The 20,467-nt window shown below is 64.0% G+C and overlaps 4 protein-coding genes across 4 annotated transcripts; 2 read left to right on the top strand and 2 right to left on the bottom strand.

The window, feature by feature from the left end:
- Positions 1-29: 29 nt before the first annotated feature.
- On the bottom strand, positions 30-7,811 carry CHLRE_14g632400v5 (uncharacterized protein). Its single transcript, XM_043070431.1, has 19 exons — positions 7,543-7,811; positions 7,388-7,418; positions 7,148-7,174; positions 6,898-6,990; positions 6,635-6,697; positions 6,276-6,470; positions 5,995-6,027; positions 5,621-5,761; positions 5,399-5,432; positions 4,947-5,101; positions 4,700-4,733; positions 4,368-4,528; positions 3,856-3,999; positions 3,287-3,625; positions 2,810-2,936; positions 2,600-2,652; positions 2,068-2,202; positions 1,705-1,846; positions 30-1,432 (listed from the first exon to the last, which is right to left on the bottom strand). Exons 2-19 carry the CDS (start codon positions 7,411-7,413, stop codon positions 1,259-1,261), a joined length of 2,076 nt encoding a protein of 691 aa, XP_042917104.1. The 5' UTR covers positions 7,414-7,418; positions 7,543-7,811; the 3' UTR covers positions 30-1,258.
- Positions 7,812-8,497: 686 nt separating this feature from the next.
- Positions 8,498-12,251, top strand: CHLRE_14g632350v5 (uncharacterized protein). The gene is made up of 7 exons (XM_043070430.1): positions 8,498-8,643; positions 8,795-8,963; positions 9,183-9,313; positions 9,542-9,664; positions 9,937-10,023; positions 10,243-10,668; positions 10,949-12,251. Exons 1-7 carry the CDS (start codon positions 8,641-8,643, stop codon positions 11,192-11,194), a joined length of 1,185 nt encoding a protein of 394 aa, XP_042917103.1. The 5' UTR covers positions 8,498-8,640; the 3' UTR covers positions 11,195-12,251.
- A 28-nt stretch (positions 12,252-12,279) lies between these two features.
- On the bottom strand, positions 12,280-17,291 carry CHLRE_14g632300v5 (uncharacterized protein). The gene is made up of 7 exons (XM_043070429.1): positions 16,623-17,291; positions 16,291-16,329; positions 15,359-15,424; positions 14,967-15,071; positions 14,464-14,610; positions 13,600-13,671; positions 12,280-13,229 (listed from the first exon to the last, which is right to left on the bottom strand). The coding sequence occupies exons 1-7, from the start codon at positions 16,911-16,913 to the stop codon at positions 12,708-12,710; spliced, it is 1,242 nt and encodes a 413-aa protein (XP_042917102.1). The 5' UTR covers positions 16,914-17,291; the 3' UTR covers positions 12,280-12,707.
- Positions 17,292-17,561: 270 nt separating this feature from the next.
- On the top strand, positions 17,562-20,447 carry CHLRE_14g632250v5 (uncharacterized protein). Its single transcript, XM_043070428.1, has 3 exons — positions 17,562-17,959; positions 18,230-18,915; positions 19,115-20,447. The coding sequence occupies exons 1-3, from the start codon at positions 17,798-17,800 to the stop codon at positions 20,019-20,021; spliced, it is 1,755 nt and encodes a 584-aa protein (XP_042917101.1). The 5' UTR covers positions 17,562-17,797; the 3' UTR covers positions 20,022-20,447.
- The last annotated feature ends 20 nt before the right edge of the window (positions 20,448-20,467 follow it).

The following is a 20,467-nucleotide window of genomic DNA, read 5'->3' as shown; positions in this document are numbered from 1 at the left end:
CTGGGATGCTTTTGAGCAGGGTGCGCTTGGGGCAAGCGTGTTTACAGGTGGAGCGCCCAGCTGGTTCCTTGGAACGACGCACGAATGCATACACGCAATGTTTCAGACATTATGCGCAGCGTCGGGAGGCACGTACCAGCCTTTCGAGAGAGCGCCTGCTCCTCCGCAGCTCCGCCAACTGCAGGCGCCCGGGCTCTCCCGGGGTGCCCCCTGGCGCTCTCCCTCACATTGTCTTGCTTACCGCCTTCTATGCGTGCTAGCGACTACAACGTCTCTTGGTGTCGCGCACATTCGCGTTCACGTTTCGAAAGCACTTCTCTAGCATTGTCCCGGAGTCTCACGCTGCGCCGCACAGCCTCAACGCCCCCAGGCCCCAGCAAGCGCGCCTCCTTCCGCAATTTCGGCTGGTGCCATGGGCCGGTGCATCTCATACAAGCACTTGAAAGCCAATCCAAGCGTGTTACAATCCTCCCCTAGTCCGGTCTGCCTGTACAACCAACACGCGGGGCAACTGCACGCCTGGGCCACGCCGGGGCAAGCAGTGAAGCAACTGCCATACCCGCAAGCCTGCCGAGTTCACTATCGGGGCCTGGCCGCAGCGCTGCGACCCCTCCCCCTCCCGCTCAATCCCGTCCGCCACGCCATTTGGGGCCATTTGAGGTCACCCAAAGCTCCGCTGCCGCCTTCACTTTCATCAGCATGCCTGCATGCGCCACCTAGCGCCCCCTTCATCCTCCACTCCACCAGGCGACCACCCACCGTCGAACTCGACTGGTGGCGACAGCAGCGCGCGCTGCCCCGGATGCAGCCAGCCCATCCGCCGCCGTGCCATAAATCCATAATTCAACGCATCGCCGCATCAGCTCGGCTCAACGGCGCGCCCACGTGACTGGGTGCGCACGCACCCAGTTACACATGCGCATGACTGGCTGGGCGCTTCATTGCAGCGCCCCTAGAGGCCTGGGTCCCAACTCCCAAGTTCACAAAAGAGTCTCATTGAAGCATTTCATCACCTCTCGACCGGCGATTCCACGCAATAATCAATCCAATTGTGAGCCCGCCGCTCGTCATCGTCCACCTCAATGCCGTGCCACGCCAGATGGCACCCAACCAGTATCAACGATCTCCCCTAGTGCAATCAATCAATCAGCAACTTCAGCCAATGAATGCCAAAATATGCGCATAGCATTTTAAAGCACGAACATTGGAATTACCCGAATCTTATGCTCTTGCATCCGAGTGGAAACTGCTACCACCGCTACTGCCGATGCCAGCCCTTGGCCGGGCTGGGGCTGGGGCCGCGCTTGGGCCCGCGCTTGGGGCTTGGGCTGGGGCTTGGGCTGGACTGGCCGGGTTTGGGCACGCACACGCCCAGAACAGATTCCGCTGCCCCGGGCCGCGGCGCGCAGGTGAGCGTCTTCTTTGGCTGGCACTGTGGGCACGTGTGGGGAGGCGGAGCAAGGCGGGGGACAGCAGCAGAGGGCCAAGGGGTTTGGCAGGGAGGTGATGAATGTGCCGGCAGCGCACTAGCGGTGCCGTAGCAGAGCTAGCGCCAGCGGGAGCAGTGCCATGCTCGCCTCCCGCCCGCTTCTTCCAGGCCCCCCAGCATCTCCTCCCTCACAGCATCATTCCCCTACCTGGCACGTTCCTCAGCCCCCAACCCCAACCCCAACAACAACCCCCACTACTCCTTGCCTCACTCGCCTGGTCCTTCACCTCCCTGTGGCACAGCTCCCCCTGCTGGGGCGAGCTGCAGCCCGCGCCGCCGCCGCCGCCGCCGGACCTGGCGCAGCGGCCGCACTTGCCGTAGGCGGCCACGCCCACGCCACTGCACACCGCCAGGCAGCTGCGGGGGCGCGTGTGTGTCAGGAAGGCACAAGGGAAGAGGGTAGGCGCAACTGTCGAGCACGGGCCCGTGCGACATCCTCCTTCCCTGCCCCCGCACCGGCCCCACCCCACCAACGCTACCCTACCTGGCCCCGGTCCCCTCTTCCCCCACCCCAACTCTACCCACCAGCCCCCCTGCTCGCCACACGCCCCACGCCACCCGCCAACCGTCACACGCACCGGTTGGGGTAGGTCTGTCCGTCCCCGCCGCACACGGGCCGGTAGTCTGTGGGGCAGGCCCGGCAGTCCAGCCCCGCGGGCCGGCTGCCATTGGCCAGCAGGCACGACACCACGTCGCCGCTGGCGGGGTTGTACCTGGGTACCGTATGTTGGAGAGGAGAGGACACGGGCGCGGGGCAGGGGTGCATTGGAGACTCAACCTTACCGAGGCCGACGGGAGGGCACAGGTCCAACGATGTAAGAAAGGAAAGCGGCGGCCGCCCAGGTGTGTACGGCATTGTACTGGTGTGATAGTGGTGGTGGGAGTCGCCTCGACTTGGGGGTCTTGCCACGCGAGCACCTGGCCACGCGCACCAGGCGGCCCCTGCTGACACGTACCTCCCCCCCAATCCCTCAGATGCGGCGCCCCACCCGGCGGTCTACACGCGTACACAACGCGGGCCGCCTTGCGCCGTCCCCCTTGCGCTGGGCCCCCCTTTTGCGCCGGGGCCCCCTTGCACCTCCCCACGTGATGCGCCAGGCGCCCTCTCACCAGATGGGCTGGCAGAAGGGCAGGTGGGCTCCGCGGTAGGTGCTCATGCAGAACTGAAGAGCGCGAAGAGGGGGGGCACGGGGCGAGCTGCTGAAGATGAGCAGACACACACTTTCAATCCGCGCCAACTGCATACGGCCACGTGCCAACACGAGTCGACCGACGACCCGACACCGCGTCCAGGCGTCCCTGACCCATACGTAACACTACCTTGAAGGTGCAAATGGGCGCGGGCGAGCCGGGCGGCTGTGTGGGGCTGAAGCTGCCGGGGCAGGGCAGCGCGCAGGAGCGGCCGGGGCTTGCAAAGCACTCGGCAATGACTTGGTCGGGCGGGCAGCTGCAGCACAGGGGGGGGGGGCATTCAAGTGGGGGTGGGGTGAGCCGGGGTGGGGTGGGGTGGGGTGGGGAGCAGAGGCAGGCAAAGACTGGGACGTGAGGGGTTGTCCAAGGAGGGGTTGCATTCATGATTGACAAGGAAGAAGCGAAGTTGTACGGGAGGGTAAGGACACAAAATTCCAGACGCGATGCTCTGGAACCCACGAGACAAGAGGGTCCAGGGGCAGGACCCCAGGCACCCCGAGCACCCCTGACACCCCCGGCACCCCGAGCACCCCTGACACCCCCTGCACCCCAGCACCCCCGGCACCCCCAGCATCCCCAGCGCCTCAGCACCCCAGCAGCACTCACTCGTCTATGTTCTGCACCTCCAGCCTGGAGCTGCCGCCGCCGCCACCACTCCCGCCGTCGTCGCCTCCACCACCACCACCACTCGGCGACGGCGACGGTGAGGGCGAGGGCGAGCTGGCTGCAGTGCTGTTATGATTGTCGCCGCCGCCGCAATCCACCACGTCACCGCTGACGGGGTCGATGTACACAGCACTGCACGGCAGCACATCCGCACCGCCGCCGCCCGAGCCGCCGCCAGGCAGGGTGGTGAGCGGGCGGCCGCGGTAGGTGGCGGCGCCCGGGGGGCAGTAGTTGGCGAGGCACACGGCGTCGGGGCGGGCGGGGCACTCGGAGGCGAGGCTGCGAGGGGCCGGTGTGGCGGAGGGGTCGGAGGGGTTGTGTAAGGCGCGTGTTGAGGGCAGCGAGGAATCAGGAGAGGCACCTTACTATGGCGCGTGTCGAAAGCAGCGCGGCGAGGGCGGAGCGTTTGGGCGAATGCCGCGGAGCAGAAAGCTAGCATGGCAAGGCATGGCAGGATCTGCACAGGGCCGAGATCAAAGCCTGTGCTGTGCAGCAACTCGGAAGCTCACCAGGGGTTCATGAAGCACGCCACCGCCGCCGCCGACCCCGCCGCGCACGTGATGCCGCTGCCGCCCGCCGCCGCCGGCAGCTGGCCGCAGGCGCGGTCGTACGACACCTGCTGACCCGCGCAGTTCACGGCGGCGCAGGAGTTCCTGCAGGGCAGGGAGGGGTGATAACAGGGGGGCGGAGGTGGTGGCCGGATGGAGGATAAGGTGGGCAGCGGGCGGGCACAGGCAGGGTGGCGCCTGGGCTTGCAGCCGTGAAGACGGCGGCTGGATGGGAGGCGTGCTTCCTGCGACCCGGGGCATTTGCCGAGTCTTGACAGCAACCACGGCAGTCCTTCCAAGCGCCGCTGCTTCCTCTACTCCTTGGCCCCGCCCGCTGCTAGTGCGGCACCCGCAGCCCTCTGGGTCCATGTCGTTGGGCTCGGCACGCAGGTTCCACCCCCTGGTCCCACCCCCCAAGTTGGGTAAGGAATCGATCAACCCACCCCCAAACCCCACGCCACCAGTCCACTCACGGGTAGGTGACATTGCGTGTGGTGCACACGGGCGCATACTCCATGGTGCACAGGCACGGCTCCGACCCGCCGCCGCCATCGCCACCATCGCCGCCGCCGCCGCCGCCGCACTCGCCCTCCGTCCAGGTGCCGTTGGCGCCCAGCCGGCAGGCCGCCACACACTGCAATGAGGTAGGCAGGAGGAGCAGTGGAGAGACCGTCGGCGAACAGTGCCATGGATTTGGAAGGATGCGTGCCCCGAATCCTTGCTGGATGCTGGAGACATAGGCAGACTCCAAGCTTGGCGTCCCGCCGCCTGTCTACCCCTGCGCCAAGTTTCACCAGTAACGTACATGGTTGCTGTACGTGACGTTGTTGCTGCCGCACCTGCAAGGCAGCCCGCAAGGCACACGTTTGCGCACGACAAGGTCAGAGACCAGACAGCTCCCTCATGGCCGCGCACGTCATTGACGAGGCCAGGCGCACGCATGCCAACTCCCCATCCCATTAATGTGCCCTGCTGCCCTGCCTCCCTGCTGCCGTGCTACCCTGCTGTCGCTGTACCGTGGACCGGTGTGGGCTGCGGACTGCGGCACTTACACGGGGGCGTACTGCATGGTGCAGATGCAGTCGGAGTGGGGCGAGGGCGCGGGCTTGGCGCCAGGCGACGGACCCGGCGCGGGCGACGGGGAGGCTGCGGCGCAGGCGCCCCGGGACCAGCTACCGCCGTCGCCCAGGGCACACTTGGCCAGACACTGCGGGGCGCAACGGGGGGTTGGAGGAGGGGAGCGGCTCAATCGGGCGGTCGAGTGGGCAAAGCAGGAAATGAAGGATGGGAGCAGTTTGCGTGGAACGTGACAGTTCGTGCATGAAGACGACACGGTGCAGCTCAGCAGCTTTCAGGTCAGCGCAACGTGTGAACGACGGGTCGGTGCCACAGCACAAGTGGCCCGTGCACCATCAGGCACACCATGCGGCACACATACACACACACGCACACACACACACACACACACACACACGCACACGCACACGCACACGCACACGCACACCTTGTTGGCGTAAGTCACCTTGTCTGAGCCACAGCTGCGGAGCAGACAGCGCCGGCGGATTTTGTGGCTTGGAAGAACAGCTAACGTATTGCATGGCGTGGCAACTCGCCCATGGTTAGCTTCTAATGCGCTGTGCTACGAACTGGGCACCTTTTCGCCCGGCACGTGCACTATGCGCATGCATGCGTCCGTCGTGCACGCATCCGTCGTGCCCGCACTCACACTGGCACGAACTCCTTTGTGCATCTGCATGCGGCCGGGGAGGGGGCCGGCGAGGGGGAGGGCGACGGCGACGGCAGGGGCGCGGGTGAGCAGGTGCCGGCCTTCCACTGGCCCCGGCCCAGCGCACACTCGGCCAGACACCTGTGTATGAGGCGGGGTGGTGGTAGTGGTGGTGGTGGTGGTGGTGGTGGTGGTGGTGGTGGTGGTGGTTTGCCTGGTTTTACAGAGAGCAGCTGCAACCAGCCCCTCAAACCGGCGGTACTGCGACCCGCACACAACCCCCGGTCCGAACTAGGGTTCTCAGGGGAGCTCAGAGGCAGGCGTGCGTGGGACCTTTGGGCGTGTTTCGCGTCACGCGTGTGCCCCCCGCTCACTTGTTGCCGTACTCCTTGCCATCCGTGCCGCACCTGCAGCCACGGCATGAGGAGGCACAGGCATGCGAGCACGACTTACGATGAAGCTAAACGACTCCACGTGCAGTTGCACGCGCAGCTGCACGTGCGACGCAACAGGTGTTCATACACTCAAGTGCGTGCCCTTGCGTGAGCCGGCTGACACCGTACCCACCCCCCTCCCCTGCTCCCGCCGCCCGCCTGTCCTGCTCGCGCCTTGCTCCCGCCCGCCCTGCTCCCGCTCACGCGCTGGCGCAACTCACACAACCGCCTTCTGTCGGGTGCAGATGCACGCGGACGGCGACGGCGAGGCCCCTGCCCCCGCGGCCTCACAGGCCACCAGCTGCGACGTGGCCGGGTCCACCCACAGGGCGGCGCAGGGGCTGAGCAGTTGGCCGCCGCTCACCACCCCGGTGCACGGGTTGTTGAAACACACCGCGCCCGCGGGGAGCGGGTTCCTGGGGAGATAAAGAGACGACGGGGCGGGGTGGGGCTGGACGGGGTGGCGAGTAGGGTTGAGGGGGTCGGATGTCTACCACAGCAAGGGTAGCTGGTGTGCCGCCTGAGGCACACCGCCCTGTTTCGCGCCCACTGTGCCGCCCGCCCCCTCGGCTCCACCCACTTGCACCGTGCGGGCCAGGGCTGGGCGCAGGCGTCCGCGGCGCAGCGCGCGTTGCCGATGCACCTGCAGTCGCAACGGCAGGACCTCACAAAACGGCTTGGTCCCACGCACACACCTAACGCACACGTATCCTTGGGCCCACCCTGACAGCCCACAAACCGCATAACTCCCTGTATTTCCAAACGCATGTCCAGCATGCAGACACCCGTTGTCCAGGTCTGGAGTTCCACCCGCAGCAGTGTAAGTTAGCTACGGCAACTCACCCTGCCACAGGATTGAGTTGATCTGCTGCGCAGCGGCCCTCTGACCACTTGCCAGCACCAGGGCCCAGCGCGCACTCCGCGTAGCACTTATTGCTGAGCAGGGAGAGCAAGGAATCATGTTTACGCGTGCGGCGTGCACGGTGCTGATGCTCCCAAACCTCTTGTGCTTCTCTAATGCAGCATTACTGGATGATATGAAAGCGCGCGTGGGCTGCCCTGCAGGTACCCCGCTTGCACCCTTTGTCAGCACCTGTAAGTGGTGTTGTCGGTGCCGCAGCTGAATGTGGAGCAAGAGGGAGGAAGAGCGAGCGTAGAAGGTGTAAGTTGGGTAGGTCTGTGCGAAACACCTTTGCTCGGGTGCTTGCTAGAACGACTGCGCCGCCCCACCCCTTACATCCTTCCTCGTGTCTTCCTGCTTTCCCCCAGCAGCTCACCGTCCTCAACCCTTGCCGCGAAATAGAAACACTTTCTAGTTTCAGGCTCCACTCACACAGGTTTGTACTCGGTGGTACACATACAGTCTGCGGGGGCGACGACCAGGACAGCGTCACAGGGGCACTGTAGTGGGACCATCCTGGACTCACTCGGCGAGGTTGAGTCAACGCGGGCGCCAAGACCCCAGTCGCGAGAGCAAACTTCTCGCACCTTCACCAAACGCTCTTTGCAGCGCCGCCATAGTCGCAAACAGCTGCGCAAAGAGCGCCACACCACGCCGTTTGTGTTTAGTGTGAGCCATTCCTCGGGCGCAGCGCCGCCAGCTATCCAGCCACCACAGTACTGGCGCTTCAATGCGCAGTTTTGTTGATATTTCTCTGTGCAACTGGGTTAGGAGCGCGGTGTTGCTGCGAGGGCCAATAACCGCTTAAGGGAAGTTGCATACGCATACAGCTTTTGCACGTCAGTGTAACTGTAATAATATACGGATATTGGTCTTGATGCAATGAGTTGACCTGGAAGCCAGACGGCAATGACAGCTTGGCCCGCTGGCACCCATCACCTGCGCCCGACAACGCCCCGCGAGATCGCGTACTTGAGGGCGTCAAAAGGCAGGCAGGTATGCCGCGGCGAGCAAGAGTTGTGCTACCCTCGGAGCCTGAATGGCGGATGCGCAGGACACCCGACGAGCAAAAAAGGTGGGAAAGGGCGCGGTGAGCAAGGGAGTCCGAAGCAGGGGAGCTGGTGCGAAGGATTCACAGGGGAGTCCCCGGGCGTCAGAGAGCAGCACCAAGTCCCAAGTCAATATACATATGTCCGGACCTATCGACACCCTTGCGACAACGCCAGCTTTGAGAGGCGGTAGCCCTAGATAGTGGTCGTGGGAGCGGCCCGCTAGCGCAAGCGCTAGCGCCCCTTGCGCTAGCGGCCCGCTGGCGTGCCCGCGTGCCCGCTGGACGGCCAGCACAGGCGGGTACACAGGCGGGCACCGGCCGGCACACCTCGAACTAAACATCACGCAAGCATGAAGTCAGGGAAACTGCAAGGCATTGGTGCGTGGTATGGGAGGGTTGTGGCCGTCGGGGCTGGGGGATTCACAATGTGCGCGTACGGTGTGCCCATTGCGACTTGGGTAGGCCTTCGAAGATATCATTTACTGGAAACTCTTGAAACTCTATTGAAGTACAACGTCTGCCGACACAGCATACGTTTGTTTGACTATCTTATAATTCATAAACGGTTCTGCTGCCGTTTTCCTCTTTGCTCGCACCTCAAATTTTCCACAGCTCTAGGCCTTCTCGCTGAAAGATGGTGAGGCTACGTGCTCTTGGGAAATGCAATTGCACTGAACTATCATTGCCGGCAGCTGAATACGAGGGAATGGCTACCTTGGGGAACACCAATCGAATGTCGCACGCCAAACATCACTTCCGTTGCGCTTGCCTTCAAAATTTGGCTGCAGGGTTGCGGCGCGAGTACCCCCGCTAGCAATGCTCAGCCTCAAGCCAAGGCGCCTACTTCGCCTGCAGCAGCATGCGCACCCGCTAAAGACCTGAAGAACGCGGATTCAGGGAAGAATGGCGCTGCCCCGACAAACAAGGACGTTGGAAACGCTATCGAGCGTGCTCTAGGTGCGTCGCCCTTGTCCTTGACCTTCCAAATGGTCATATCATGGGGATAGTGAACGGGAGTTGGTGAGTCGCATCACACACGAACCTACAATTATATTTTATCTTTTACGTGAGCTCATCTTGTGATGTTGCTTGCTGCCGCTGGCACTGGCACAGCCGTGAGTCCTGTGCAACGGTGCAACATCGATGCGTGCCCGTTGCGTGCGTGTCTCCCCGCAGATGAAATCGGCGACGCTGTGGAGGCCGTGGCGGACGCAGTGGTAGACGGCGTGGTTGATGGCGCTAACGCTGTAAAGGACGGGGCGGTGGCCGTGGGCAAGGGAGCCGTGGCGGTCGGCAAGGGCGCTGTGGTGAGTTGGGGCGAGAGGCGAAGGGGCGGGGGTGGTCCGATAGTGGATGGGGGTAAACGGCTCACGGGATGGCGGGAGTGGTGGCGAGGAAGGTCTGTCCCTCTGTGCCGGGAGCAGCTGCAGGGGAGAAGGGCTGGCGTGTTGGAAAACTGTCCCTCTCTTGTGCGTGCACTGGTGCCCAGCCAGCTCCACATGACTTGCCGTACTCGCTGCTGTCCGCCCCTGCAGGACGTGGTCGGTGACGCCGCTGAGGCGGTCGGCGACGCCGCCGTGTCAGTCGCCAAGGGCACCGCGAATGTGGTGGAGAAGGCGGCGAATGTGGTCACGGACGCGGTCGCCGACACCGCCAAGGTAAGAGATCTGCAGCAGTGTTGCTGCAGTGTTGCTGCAGTGTTGCTGCAGTGTTGCTGCAGTGTTGCTGCTGATGGTGATGCTCCTGGTGTCCCGTGCTCTTGGCACTCGCCAAGATGAAGTACACGCAGCGCCAGATGCTGCTCCGGCAGTACCTGCACCCTTGCATGCTTGGCTGCCTTGGTGCACGGCCCGGTGTGGGAGCAAGTACGGCAATTGCGGCTTAGCAAACATCGCCTCCCGCAACCCCACCCCCACCATCGTCTGGCTAGGCTGCTGCCGAGGTGGCTTCGGACGTTGCGGAGGCGGTTGCCGATGCGGCCGTGGCAGCCAAAGACGCGGTCGTGGACACAGCAGTGGTGAGTTGATACAGCACTTGTAGATAGCGGCAGAGGTCGTCATGCGAGTGAGGCCGGCAGCGGCCATACCCCCTTGAGAGACTCACGGACAAATCACGATTTGCGATTGCCACAATGCGTTTGCGAGCGGCCTTGGCTTGTTTGCGCTGCACCGCCGCTGCGGACGCAGCCCGCCCGACCCTGCTGCCCCTCACGCTCCACGCACCCGCACGCCCATAGGCTGTGGGCACCGGTGCCAAGGAGCTGACCACAGAGGCGGTGGAGGCGGTGGGCGACGCCGTGGTCGACGGCGCCAAGGCCACCGCCGGCGCCGCCTCCAAGGCCGCCAGCTTCGTGGCCGATAAGGCCGAGGATGCGGTGGAGGCGGTGGGGGATGCCGCGGAGGCGGTGGGTGATGCCGTCGTGCACGGCGCCAAGAGCACTGTGGAGGCGGCGGGTGACGTGGCAGAGGCGGTGGGCGACGCCGTCGTGCACGGCGCCAAGGCCACTGTGGAGGCGGTGGGCGATGTGGCAGAGGCGGCGGGTGACGTGGCTGAGGCGGCGGGCGACGCCGTGGTGGACGGCGCCAAGAGCGTGACGGCGGCGGCGGGCAAGGCGGCCAGCTTTGTGGCGGACGGCGTGGAGGGCGCCATTGACCATGTGCAGGTGCGCAGGTGGAGGGGGGGTGGAGGGGCGGCGGGGGTGAGCCGTTCATGTGGAGAACGGAGTTATTGGGCGAACGGGCGGGTTTGGAAGGAAGGGTGAGGGTCGAAGGTGGGTAGGGTGTCAGGGGCCGGGAGGAGGGGCACAAGAGCACTGCACTGCGGTAGATTGGGTGGACAACAGACAGCCGGGCACAAGATATTGGTGCAGCCCAAAACCTATATAGCAGCTGTTGTCCTCATCGCTGCAACCATGTGCCTTGCCCTTCATCCCCACCGCACAGAGCGGCATCATCACGGCCGCGGACGAGGTGGGCGAGAAGGCGGACGAGGTGAAGGAGGCGGCGCAGGAGGCCGACGCCGACGGCGAGGCCCCCAAGGCGCCCGCCAAGAACGAGTCTGCGCGCTACAGCGCGGCGGCGGAGCAGAGCGAGGCGGTGTACATGGAGGAGAGCGCGGTGGAGGCGCCGCCCTCGGAGCCCAGCGCAGTGGCCAGGACCAAGACCGGCGACGACGATGCTTTTGATTGAAGGGCACAGAGCGCTGCTGAGCTGGCGGTGGTGGGGCAGCGGCCTGACGGCCGTGGGCGCGACTGAGACAGGTCGCGGTGGCGGTGGCGGTGGCGACGGCCGCGGGTGTGTTCACGGTGGAGTGCAGGAGGCGATGGTGGCGCGGCAGGAGGCGTGGGCTGCAGGCCAGGGACATCAGGCCGTAGTGATGTCTGCTCCGTTTTTCTTATACATTCATTCGCTTAGTCTTATCATTTCAGGGGTGCGGGAGGGGGCCGCTGCGGATGCCTGAGCGCCTGGCACACACTGGCGCCCACATGAGCGACCTGGCCCGGTGCTGCGAGTGGTACGGGCATGCCTGCGCATACCGCATGCACCGAGAACACACGCGGAACGTCACAGACAACATTTAGGCCCGGGCGTGTGCGCAGTGCCGCCTTTGCTAGGTTCGGGATACTGCTATGTGTGCGAAGATGTGCTTATCCGTGTGTAGGGGCGCAGGCCTGCTGCGAGATGCAGGCCTGGGCCCCAGGGTGGGTGTACAGAGAAGAGGGGGCGCGCGGTGGTGTCCGCCGCCGCCCGCAGATGCTACTTCGGGGCGCTGCAATGACTGCGTTGTGCCGTTGTGGCGAGTGACACGTGGCATGCACGCGAGGCAGGGCGGGGCGCGGCCTCGCTGCGTGACGAGCCGCGGCGGTTCTTGTACGGCCTGGAGCGAGGAGGTTGACGTGAGTGGGTGCCGTACTGCCGTACTGCCGTGGCCTTGGCTGACTGACGTGACTTTCTAACGGAGGGGAGTGAGTGAAACCGTGTGTCGTGGTGTGTTAGGACGTGACCTGCTGGTGACTTGACACACATGATGATGGCAAACACGGCCACAGTACAGTAAGGAAATGCGTTCGTGTGTTTCTCTTCGTGTGATGCGCGATATTTACGTTCTTTGTTTGGCTCTACTATTCATACAAATGTGCAAGTGTGCAACCCAAGAAACGGAAGATGAGGCGGAGATGGCAGGCGGCGTCCGACGTGCATGCGCCAGCCTTTGGAGAGATGATTGACGTTGTAAAACTCATTGCAAGGCTGGACATATCCTCAGTTCCACATGTAGATGGTATACTGCGGTACTGCAGCGCATGCCTAAGAATGCCGGTACCATGTCAGCGGCCCCGTGACGCTGATCACACGCTCTCACGCGTTCTTCATTACCTGTCCACATCTTCTCTCTATCTGCGCCCCCTATGTGCATGTCGTCTGCCCCCGACAAACGCACAGGCTGTACATTCTGTTCCCTCGGCTATAGCCTCTTTCCCACAGTCCTCACGAGAGCGAACCAGGTGTGCAAAAGAATGGTATACAGATTAAGAAGCATCCGGTTCGAGAGTGTGCAATCTCCGCACTCTGCGGTCTGGTTTCGGATTCTGCGTCGCGGTTGTACTTGAAACATCAATAGATACAGCCCACGTCATCGTACCACCTCACCCACCCAACACAGCGCGCGCAAGCCCCACCGGTGCTCAGGACGACCGCTCACGACTCAACGCTCTCCTCTCCCCTCTCGCTGGTGCCCCTCCCCGACCCCACCTTCCCCACTCTCCCCCGCCGCCCCGCCCAGCCCTCCCCCGCCCAGCCCATACCCGCGCCACAGCTCCGCCGCCGCCCGGTGCAGGTGCAGGTGCCGCCGCGCCAGCAAGTCCAAGTCATCATCATACCCGCCCCCCACGTACCCAGCCACCGGCACGCCCCACCCCAGGCACGTGTCAAGCACCAACCGCTCCCGCCGCGCCAACCCCGCGTCGGTTAGCGCCAACCGCCCCAACGCATCATCCACGTGCGGATCCACTCCGGCGTCGTACAAAACCAGATCCGGTTTGAAGTCCCGCAGTACGGCAGGCAAGATCTCGGCAACCCGGGCGAGGTAGACGGCATCCGGTGTGCCGTCGGGCAGGGCGATGTCGAGTGTGGAGCGCTGCTTGCGCGCGGGGAAGTTGGAGGCGGCGTGTACGGACAGCGTGAAGACGTCGGGGCGGTCGCGGAAGATGAAGGCCGTGCCGTCGCCCTGTGGGTGTACGAGGGGGAGGGAGGGATGTGGCGTAGTCGGGAGAAGATGAAGTGCGGGTGGATGGGGGAGTTGTCGTGTGGTGGGTATCGTACACGCACACAGGCTGCTGCTGAACACGAGCGAGAGAGTGCTCGTTCCGCCTGTGCCCAAGTTGGGTGCGCGTAAAGGTGCACCAGCCCCGCCATAGCCGCTGGCCGATGTGTGTATGTGCCCCGTGTCACCTCTCCCCCTGCTCCTCCCCACCTGCTCCTCCCCCTGCTACCCCCTGCAACTAACGCCTATGCCTGTGCTCCGCTAGTTTAGCTTGGTTTGGTTTGGTTTGGGTTTGGTATTTCCAGCCCCCTGCTCCCCCCTGCTGCCCGCCCACCTGGTGCACGTCCAGATCCAGCACCAGCACCCGCCGCACAGCGCCCTCCGCCAGCAGCACCTCCGCAGTCACCTGAAGGGGCGGGGCGGGGTTTGTGTGGGGAGGGGTTGTGTGGAGTGGGGGGAGGGGTCAAGGGGCGTGGGGGGTGGGGGCAGAGGGGGGGGAGGAGGGAGTTTGTGTGGGGTGGAGGGAGGGGGTTTGTGTGGGGTGGGAGGAGGGGTCAAGTGGGGTTGGAGGGGTAGTGGTGCGATGGGGCAGTGGGGTTGGGGGGTTGGAGAAGCGGATGGGCGGATGCAAACTCGGTGCAGATGCGGGAGGCACGGTAGGCACTGTCACATGTTGTGTACAAACACGCGAACTGCAGCTGCAGCCTCTCTCCTCGGCCCTCAGTTGCAGCAGGCCCCTGAACCCTCGCCCTTCCCAACCCTCCATCCCGCTCGTGTCCCATCTACCCCTGGCAGCGAGCAGGACAGCACCTGCGTTGCGCAGGCACCCCATCAGGCATAACCGTGGCTCCAGTCCCCTACCCACTGAGTGAGTCCCCACGCAGTACTGGGTCCAGCAACCTTTCGCCTCGCCGCCACTCACACACACACAGAGTGTCATACACCCATGCGCACCCGTGCACACACACACACACACACACACACACACATCGCATACACTGTCTTTGCGCTATATTTTCCTTGTGCTCTTTAACACACACATACACAGTTACAATCACACGTACGTACACACACGACGTTACACACACACACAAATACACACACGACGTTACAATCACACAAATACACACACGACGTTACAATCACACGTACACACACGTTCACACACATACACAGTCACACGTACACACACGCGCACCGCCAGGTCGTTGAGGATGCAGTAGCCGCTGCCGTGGCTGGGGAAGGCGTGGTGCGTGCCGCCCGCCGTGTTCACCGCCAGGCCGCCCGACAGCGCCAGGCGGGCGGTCAGCAGCGTGCCAGCCACCTCGGCCTTGGTGCGCCGGACCTACAGGGGGAAGGGGGCGGGAGGCGGTGGGGCGGGGGGCGGGGGGCGGTGGGTTACTGGGAGAGGCGTGGCGGGCGGGCGATGGGCGCCACGGTGCAAGTGAGAGGCGGTAGCAGCCCGAGGCATCGAGGGCCCAGGCCATGTCCAGGACCCAGGCCGTGACTGCTGCTGCTGCGGCCCTGTGCCCCCGAGACTGGGTCCCCTGGGCTCGGTATAGTTTGGGCTGGTATCTACAGCCGCCCCGCTACAGCCCCCCTGGCCCCGCCTGCCACCTGTCGCGCCTCACTCCCCCCTGGTTTTGGTTTAGCTGGTATTTACACACCCCCCTGCCCCCCCCTGCTGCACATACCACGCACCAGCACTTCACTGCGTGTGACCGCGGGGCCGAACCCGATGCGCCGCACGCGCTCCTCGTCCAGCCGCCCCGAGCTGAACAGCGCCAGGTAGTCGGGGTCGTGCACCTGGCGGCGGGGAGGAGGTTGGGAGGAGGTTGGGAGGCGGTTGGGAGGAGGTTGGGAGGCGGTTGGGAGGAGGTTGGGAGGAGGTTGGGAGGTGATGGGTGGTTGGGGATGGTTGGGAGTGGGGGTCGTGCCCAGGTGACCCGAAACAGCTCGGCGCTCAGAACCAGGAGCCTTCCGGAACTGGGTTGTTTCGAGAGGCCCGGGCTGCAGCCGCGGCATCCCCGCACCCCCGCTCGCCCCCCCCCCCACACAAATGCCGCCGCCCACACGCTTCCGCCGCGGCTCACCAGCAGTAGCTCCTCGTCGGGCGGCAGGCGCGGCGGCACGTGGATCTGGTGCGGCGCCGCAATGCCCTGTGGGAGAGCGTGTGTGTACGGCACGTGCGCGTTACAGCAGAAATAAGGGCGAAATTACAGCATTTAGTAGGCAGGATTATGATATGCGCGCCTGTCTTCCGTGCGCGCGTGTGTGGTTTGAGGCAGCGGGTTGCAAGCCATGCCCCAGGGCAGCTGCCCCCAGTCTGCCCAGTCCCCCAATGCTTCTCCACGACGCCTCGGCCCACGTCCCATAAGTATTATCGCTTGCAACTAACGCCTCTGCCTGCACTCCCCTCGTTTTCGTTGGTTTTGGTTTAGTTTGGGCTGGTATTTACAACCCCCCCCCACGCCTGCTGCCTACTTCGCTACACTTCTCTGTACCAATCCTTGCAACCCTCCCCCCCCCGCGTCCCCCCCCCCCCCTCTGCAAGGACGTGTTGCGGTCGGGGCCCCACCGATACCCAAGCTTTCTGTGCGCTAACCGCATACATTTCATACGGCACTGCATATCGCACTGCAGCACCAGCCATACGCACACACACACACACACACACACACACACACACACACACACACACACACACACACACACACACACACACACACACACACATACGCACGCACGCACACACGCACACACACACACGCACACACACACACACACACACACACACACACACACAACACATTGTCATACATATGCACGTTTTGCATTTCTCGTGTTTCCAACCACACGCGCGTACACACGCACACAACAAGAGTGCGAAGACACGCACGCTACACACACAACGCCGGGTTTGGCAGGTGTCCACAAATGACATCGGCACTTGGGCGGGTTCTTGCGTTTGTCCTTGTGCACTCGCCGGGCACGCTCGCCAGGTCTGGCACAAGCCACCTCTCACCTCCTCCAGCACCAGCTCATAGATCCGCCGGAACACCGCCTGTGCGCCAGTGGCACGGCAGTAGCAGGGTAGCATGACTGGGCAGTAGCAGTGAGTAGCATGACTGGCAGTAGCAGGGTAGCAAACACAAATGGCGGCAGCCTAAACGGCTCCATGGCCAGAGCACCACGTGCTTGTAAGTGTCTCGTTCCGGCCACTTTGCCAGCTCGAGCTCTCTAGTGCAAGGCTGCAAGGCAATCAGCATGCCCTACGCCGCTTGTGGCCCCTGGTCCTGGTGCGTCGGGCTTGCACGGTGCACCGGCCCTCCCCAACTACCGGATCACCGTACTTGCCATCGGGAAGCGGTGGCCTGGCGGCATTACTGGCGCGCTGTAGTCTGGGTGGTACACCACTGGCAGTGAGGCACCCAGACGTGCAGCTGGGGGCGGGTGTGCGCCCGGTGCTGCGGCCGCCGGCGGGAAGGGCGCCGCGCCACACGCCACGCCACGCACGTGGGCTGGAGCGGCCGTGACACGTTGTCCCCAGGCTCCCGCCGCAGTGCCGTGCTGCGCCCCGTCATAACCCCGGTCTGCCACCACTGCCTGCCACCCGTAAAGACGCAGGTGCTGCCTAGCAAGCGACATGGCGAGGCGAGAGGCACATGCGGAGGCACATGCGCAGGGCCAGCGAGCAGCCACGCCAAGCATCCTCTTGTAGCGGCTGATGTCGACCCTACGTTATCTATGCATTGTGTGTGCTGCTACTAGAGGTATCAATAAGATGGTGTTGTTAAGCTTTACTATCGGCGAGCCCTGGCAGTGGCAGAATGCTGCACCGGTGCAAGTATGGCTGCAAGTTCAGGATTGTTTGGTTTATCTGCCCCAAACTATGCTGATAATATTATAAAATAGGTTTAATGTATGGATGGCCCCGGAATACAGCATGGCGTCGACGGTCATACATCAGTTTTGGCAAGCGAGGTTTGGGCATTTGGCAAAGACTCATGGGGCATGTCAATCAATCGATCGCTTGAACATAGATAGGATGCGGGAAGCGGTCAGCCAAGGCGTGTCCGGGAGAGACGGCGTGCTGGGTCGGTGCAGGGGGGAGGGCGGCAGGGGGCTGCTGCGCTTCACGGCACGCGTGCCCGTCTCTGTCCACCCGCGGCTCTCCCTTACCCCTGCTGCCCATTACCCTTTGTCAACCTGCAGGCTTCCTGTCGCCCAATGCCCTCCCTCCTCGACCTATCAAAGAAGCATTATGAAGGCTGCTGTCCATGCAGGGGTCCATGCATGATGAGCTCCATTCCCTCGAACTCGGCCCAAGGGTCATCACGCGCGTCTGTCTCTGCTGGGCGCTTTCGCTTCTTGGGCTGCAACAATAAGCATGACTGCTACCAGCATGACGCCATAGAATGTCGCAGCTACAACAGCAGCAGCCGGGACTCGCGCCTTCCCACGCGCGCGACGCCCAGGGCATCGCGGGGCTGTTTGGCCAGTCGGAACACGCGGACTGTCAGCTCGTTTTTATGCTGGAGCGCCCTCCGACGAGCCTGGAAACGCGCCCGTATGAGGGCTCCAGCTCGGCGGCTGCTGGCGCAGCATTTGGCGCGGATCAGCGGCGGTGCGGCGAGCCACTGCCGGCGCACTCGATTGTGCTGCGGCTCGCGTCGGACAAGTTTGCGGCTCAGGTGCGTCTGGGCGGCGGGGCCAGCCTTGCGTATGGCGGCGACGTGGGTGAGGCAGGGAAAGGGCACCGTTCTTACTTCGCCTGTTGTCTGCCATGTGCTACAATGGGGCGGGCACACTGGGTGGGGCGGGCGGTCAACGGCAGGGAGAGCGGCAGTCTTACTGTGGCTGCCGTGTCGCTTCGTTCCGGGCTCGTTCCGGGCCGGTGGGCAGGTGGGGTGGATCGGGGCGTGGTGGGCGGGCGGATCACGGCCTGGCATTGCCTCTTGCAGCTGGATTGGCTGGCCGCGTTGTCGGGCCCAGACACTGCCGGACCGGATCAACTCAAGGAAATGACACGCATGGGTGCACCAGCTACTGCTGCAGCAGCGGCCGCGACCACATCATCTATTGCTACTGCCACCGCTACCTCGGTGCGGCAGCTTCCGGAGGTGCACCTGACGGTGGGCGGGGAGGAGGAGCTGCCGGCGGCGCGTGCCGCCATCCACTTCGCCTACACGGGCCGCGTGGAGGCGGGCGCCAGCATCCGCGAGGTGCTGCAGGTGCGGCGGCAGGCGGCCTACCTGCAGATGGAGGGCTGCATGGAGGCGTGTCTGGCGGCGGTGCGGGAGAAGCTGGAGGCAGGCGGCGGGGCCGAGGCGGGCGCAGCAGCAGCAGCAGGCGGCGGTGCTGGTGATGGCGCGGCCGCAGAGGTGCCGCCGCCCACAGCGGTGCTCGAGCTGCTGTACAGCTGCAGGGACGTGTGGCCTGATCCCTCGGAGGACACAGCCTTTGCGGCGCTGCTGACGGAGGCCAAGCGGCGGCTGGTGGCGCACTTTGGTGACGCGCTTGCGGTGCTGAACAAGAAGCAGCTGTACGAGCAGATGCGGGTTCTGCCGGCTGAGGGCCTGGAGGCTCTGCTAGAGTCGGATGATTTCGGCACCGACAGCGAGAGCAGCGTGGTGCTGGTGCTGGCGGAGTGAGTGACGCCGTGCATGGTGGAGAACGGGACGGATATCGGGCGTCAGACCGGAGGGATGGGATACTGTTGCAGGGCAAGGACAGGCAGAACAACGTAGCCTAGGCTTGATGCGCCATTGTCGTTGATGTGTCGCCCATACCGAGCTTCTTCCTCACTGAGATCCTCACGCGCGTACGCCCTTGCTCATTGAGTACAGATGGATGGCTGCCAACCACAGCCGCACGGACGCGGCCACCCGCAAGCAGCTGTGCGGGCTGCTGCGGCTGTCGCAGTGCAGCCGCTCCTATCTCAGCTGGGTCCTGCCCGCTCTGGCCGCACGGCACGAGGCCGGCCCCGACAGCACCGCGGGCTGGCTCCCGCTGACCCGGGACGACGCCACCTGCCTCCTGACCTACAGCTTGGCGACCGAAAAGGAGCGACGCGCCATAACAGGCGAGGGCCTCTTGAGCATGAGTGTAGCGATAGGGCACTGGCCGGCAAAGTGGCTCAGCACGCAGCGTCGGCGGCAGTGCTTGCCTGCTGAGGGCCGCACGATCGGCTTCAGCGCCAGCCTGGCAGAGCTGACGAAGGCCTTTGAGGGCCTGAAGCCAGCTGTAAAGGTACATCATTTATATCCCAGCCTGGCAGATACCCGGCATGCAAACCGCTTTGGGGCGCAGGGCTGGGATTGGAGCCCCTACGTGCTTTTGACGTCTGGCGGCGTGGCAGCAGGCGTTTTTGTGAAGGCACGGATGCCCGCTGCCCTAGGCGCGTCTGCTTCTGCGGCGGCGGCAGGAGACAAGCTCCTGAACGGGGCCGTGGTGACTGTCCCCCGGCTGCGGCTGACCGTGTGCGGAGCTGGTGGACAGCAGGCGTGGTCGAATTCTTATGACAGTAGTAGTGAGGTTGTTAAGGCGGGGTACAGCTGGGGCTGGGCCAAAGCCCTTGAGCTGCGTGTGGCACCAGCAGCTACCGACCAGCCGGGCGGAACCGCCGCCAATGGCAGCAGCAGTGGCAGTGGCAGCAGTGGTGTGGTGGCGGCGCGCTGGGCGGGCTACCTGCAGGGCGGCACGCGGCTCTCCGGCAGCGTCACGCTGCTGCGGCCGCCAGAGTACTATGCTTAGGTGTGCGATATGGGACAGTGGCGGGAAGGCAGGTTGGTGAAGTCCCGTAGGGTGCAGCTGATTCCCAGAAGGCCAGAACCAAGCAAATGGCAAACAATTTGCAGCGGCAGGGCAGGAGTGCGCGGCTGGTCGAACGGCGGAGTTACTTTGCCTAGGTATTTGCAGTGCTACGTGTGAGGGTCATGACGACGTGCCTGGCAATAACACGGGCATTCGTACGGGCAGGATGAGCCTCTGTTGCTGCATGGAGCACGTGGTCATGGTGCTGCACTGGGCACTGTTACACGGGTATCAAGGCGCATGTGGGCGGCAGGGTGCGGACGGGGTGGGTGCCAGCCTTGTCTGGGTTGGAAGCCAAGGATCGGATGCAGCGCTGGTGACACCTGGCCGACACGACACGGATAGCTGGAAAAATAATGGACTCACGCTGAGTGGACTGCGATGTC

The sequence above is a fragment of the Chlamydomonas reinhardtii genome, chromosome 14 (genome assembly GCF_000002595.2).
Source record: "Chlamydomonas reinhardtii strain CC-503 cw92 mt+ chromosome 14, whole genome shotgun sequence".
Lineage (NCBI taxonomy): Eukaryota > Viridiplantae > Chlorophyta > Chlorophyceae > Chlamydomonadales > Chlamydomonadaceae > Chlamydomonas > Chlamydomonas reinhardtii.
This window is presented reverse-complemented; position numbering and strand designations above follow the sequence as displayed.

Excerpts from the sequence above, each read along its gene's own strand:
- CHLRE_14g632350v5 (XM_043070430.1), top strand. Across the intron at positions 9,314-9,541 it reads CGGTCGGCAAGGGCGCTGTG|GACGTGGTCGGTGACGCCGC; the intron begins GTGAGTTGGGGC and ends CCGCCCCTGCAG. Across the intron at positions 10,669-10,948 it reads GCGCCATTGACCATGTGCAG|AGCGGCATCATCACGGCCGC; the intron begins GTGCGCAGGTGG and ends CCCACCGCACAG.
- CHLRE_14g632400v5 (XM_043070431.1), bottom strand. The coding sequence starts at position 7,413 with ATGTGTACCACCGAGTACAAACCTGT. Across the intron at positions 5,433-5,620 it reads ACAAAGGAGTTCGTGCCAGT|CTGTGGCTCAGACAAGGTGA; the intron begins GTGAGTGCGGGC and ends TCTGCTCCGCAG. Across the intron at positions 5,102-5,398 it reads AGGTGACTTACGCCAACAAG|TGTCTGGCCAAGTGTGCCCT; the intron begins GTGTGCGTGTGC and ends TGCGCCCCGCAG.
- CHLRE_14g632300v5 (XM_043070429.1), bottom strand. The coding sequence starts at position 16,913 with ATGTCGCTTGCTAGGCAGCACCTGCGTCTTTACGGGTGGCAGGCAGTG. Across the intron at positions 15,072-15,358 it reads CCGACGAGGAGCTACTGCTG|GTGCACGACCCCGACTACCT; the intron begins GTGAGCCGCGGC and ends CCCCGCCGCCAG. Across the intron at positions 14,611-14,966 it reads TCACACGCAGTGAAGTGCTG|GTCCGGCGCACCAAGGCCGA; the intron begins GTGCGTGGTATG and ends TTCCCCCTGTAG.
- CHLRE_14g632250v5 (XM_043070428.1), top strand. The coding sequence starts at position 17,798 with ATGCTGGAGCGCCCTCCGACGAGCCTGGAAACGCGCCCGTATGAGGGC. Across the intron at positions 17,960-18,229 it reads CGGACAAGTTTGCGGCTCAG|CTGGATTGGCTGGCCGCGTT; the intron begins GTGCGTCTGGGC and ends TGCCTCTTGCAG. Across the intron at positions 18,916-19,114 it reads GTGGTGCTGGTGCTGGCGGA|ATGGATGGCTGCCAACCACA; the intron begins GTGAGTGACGCC and ends CATTGAGTACAG.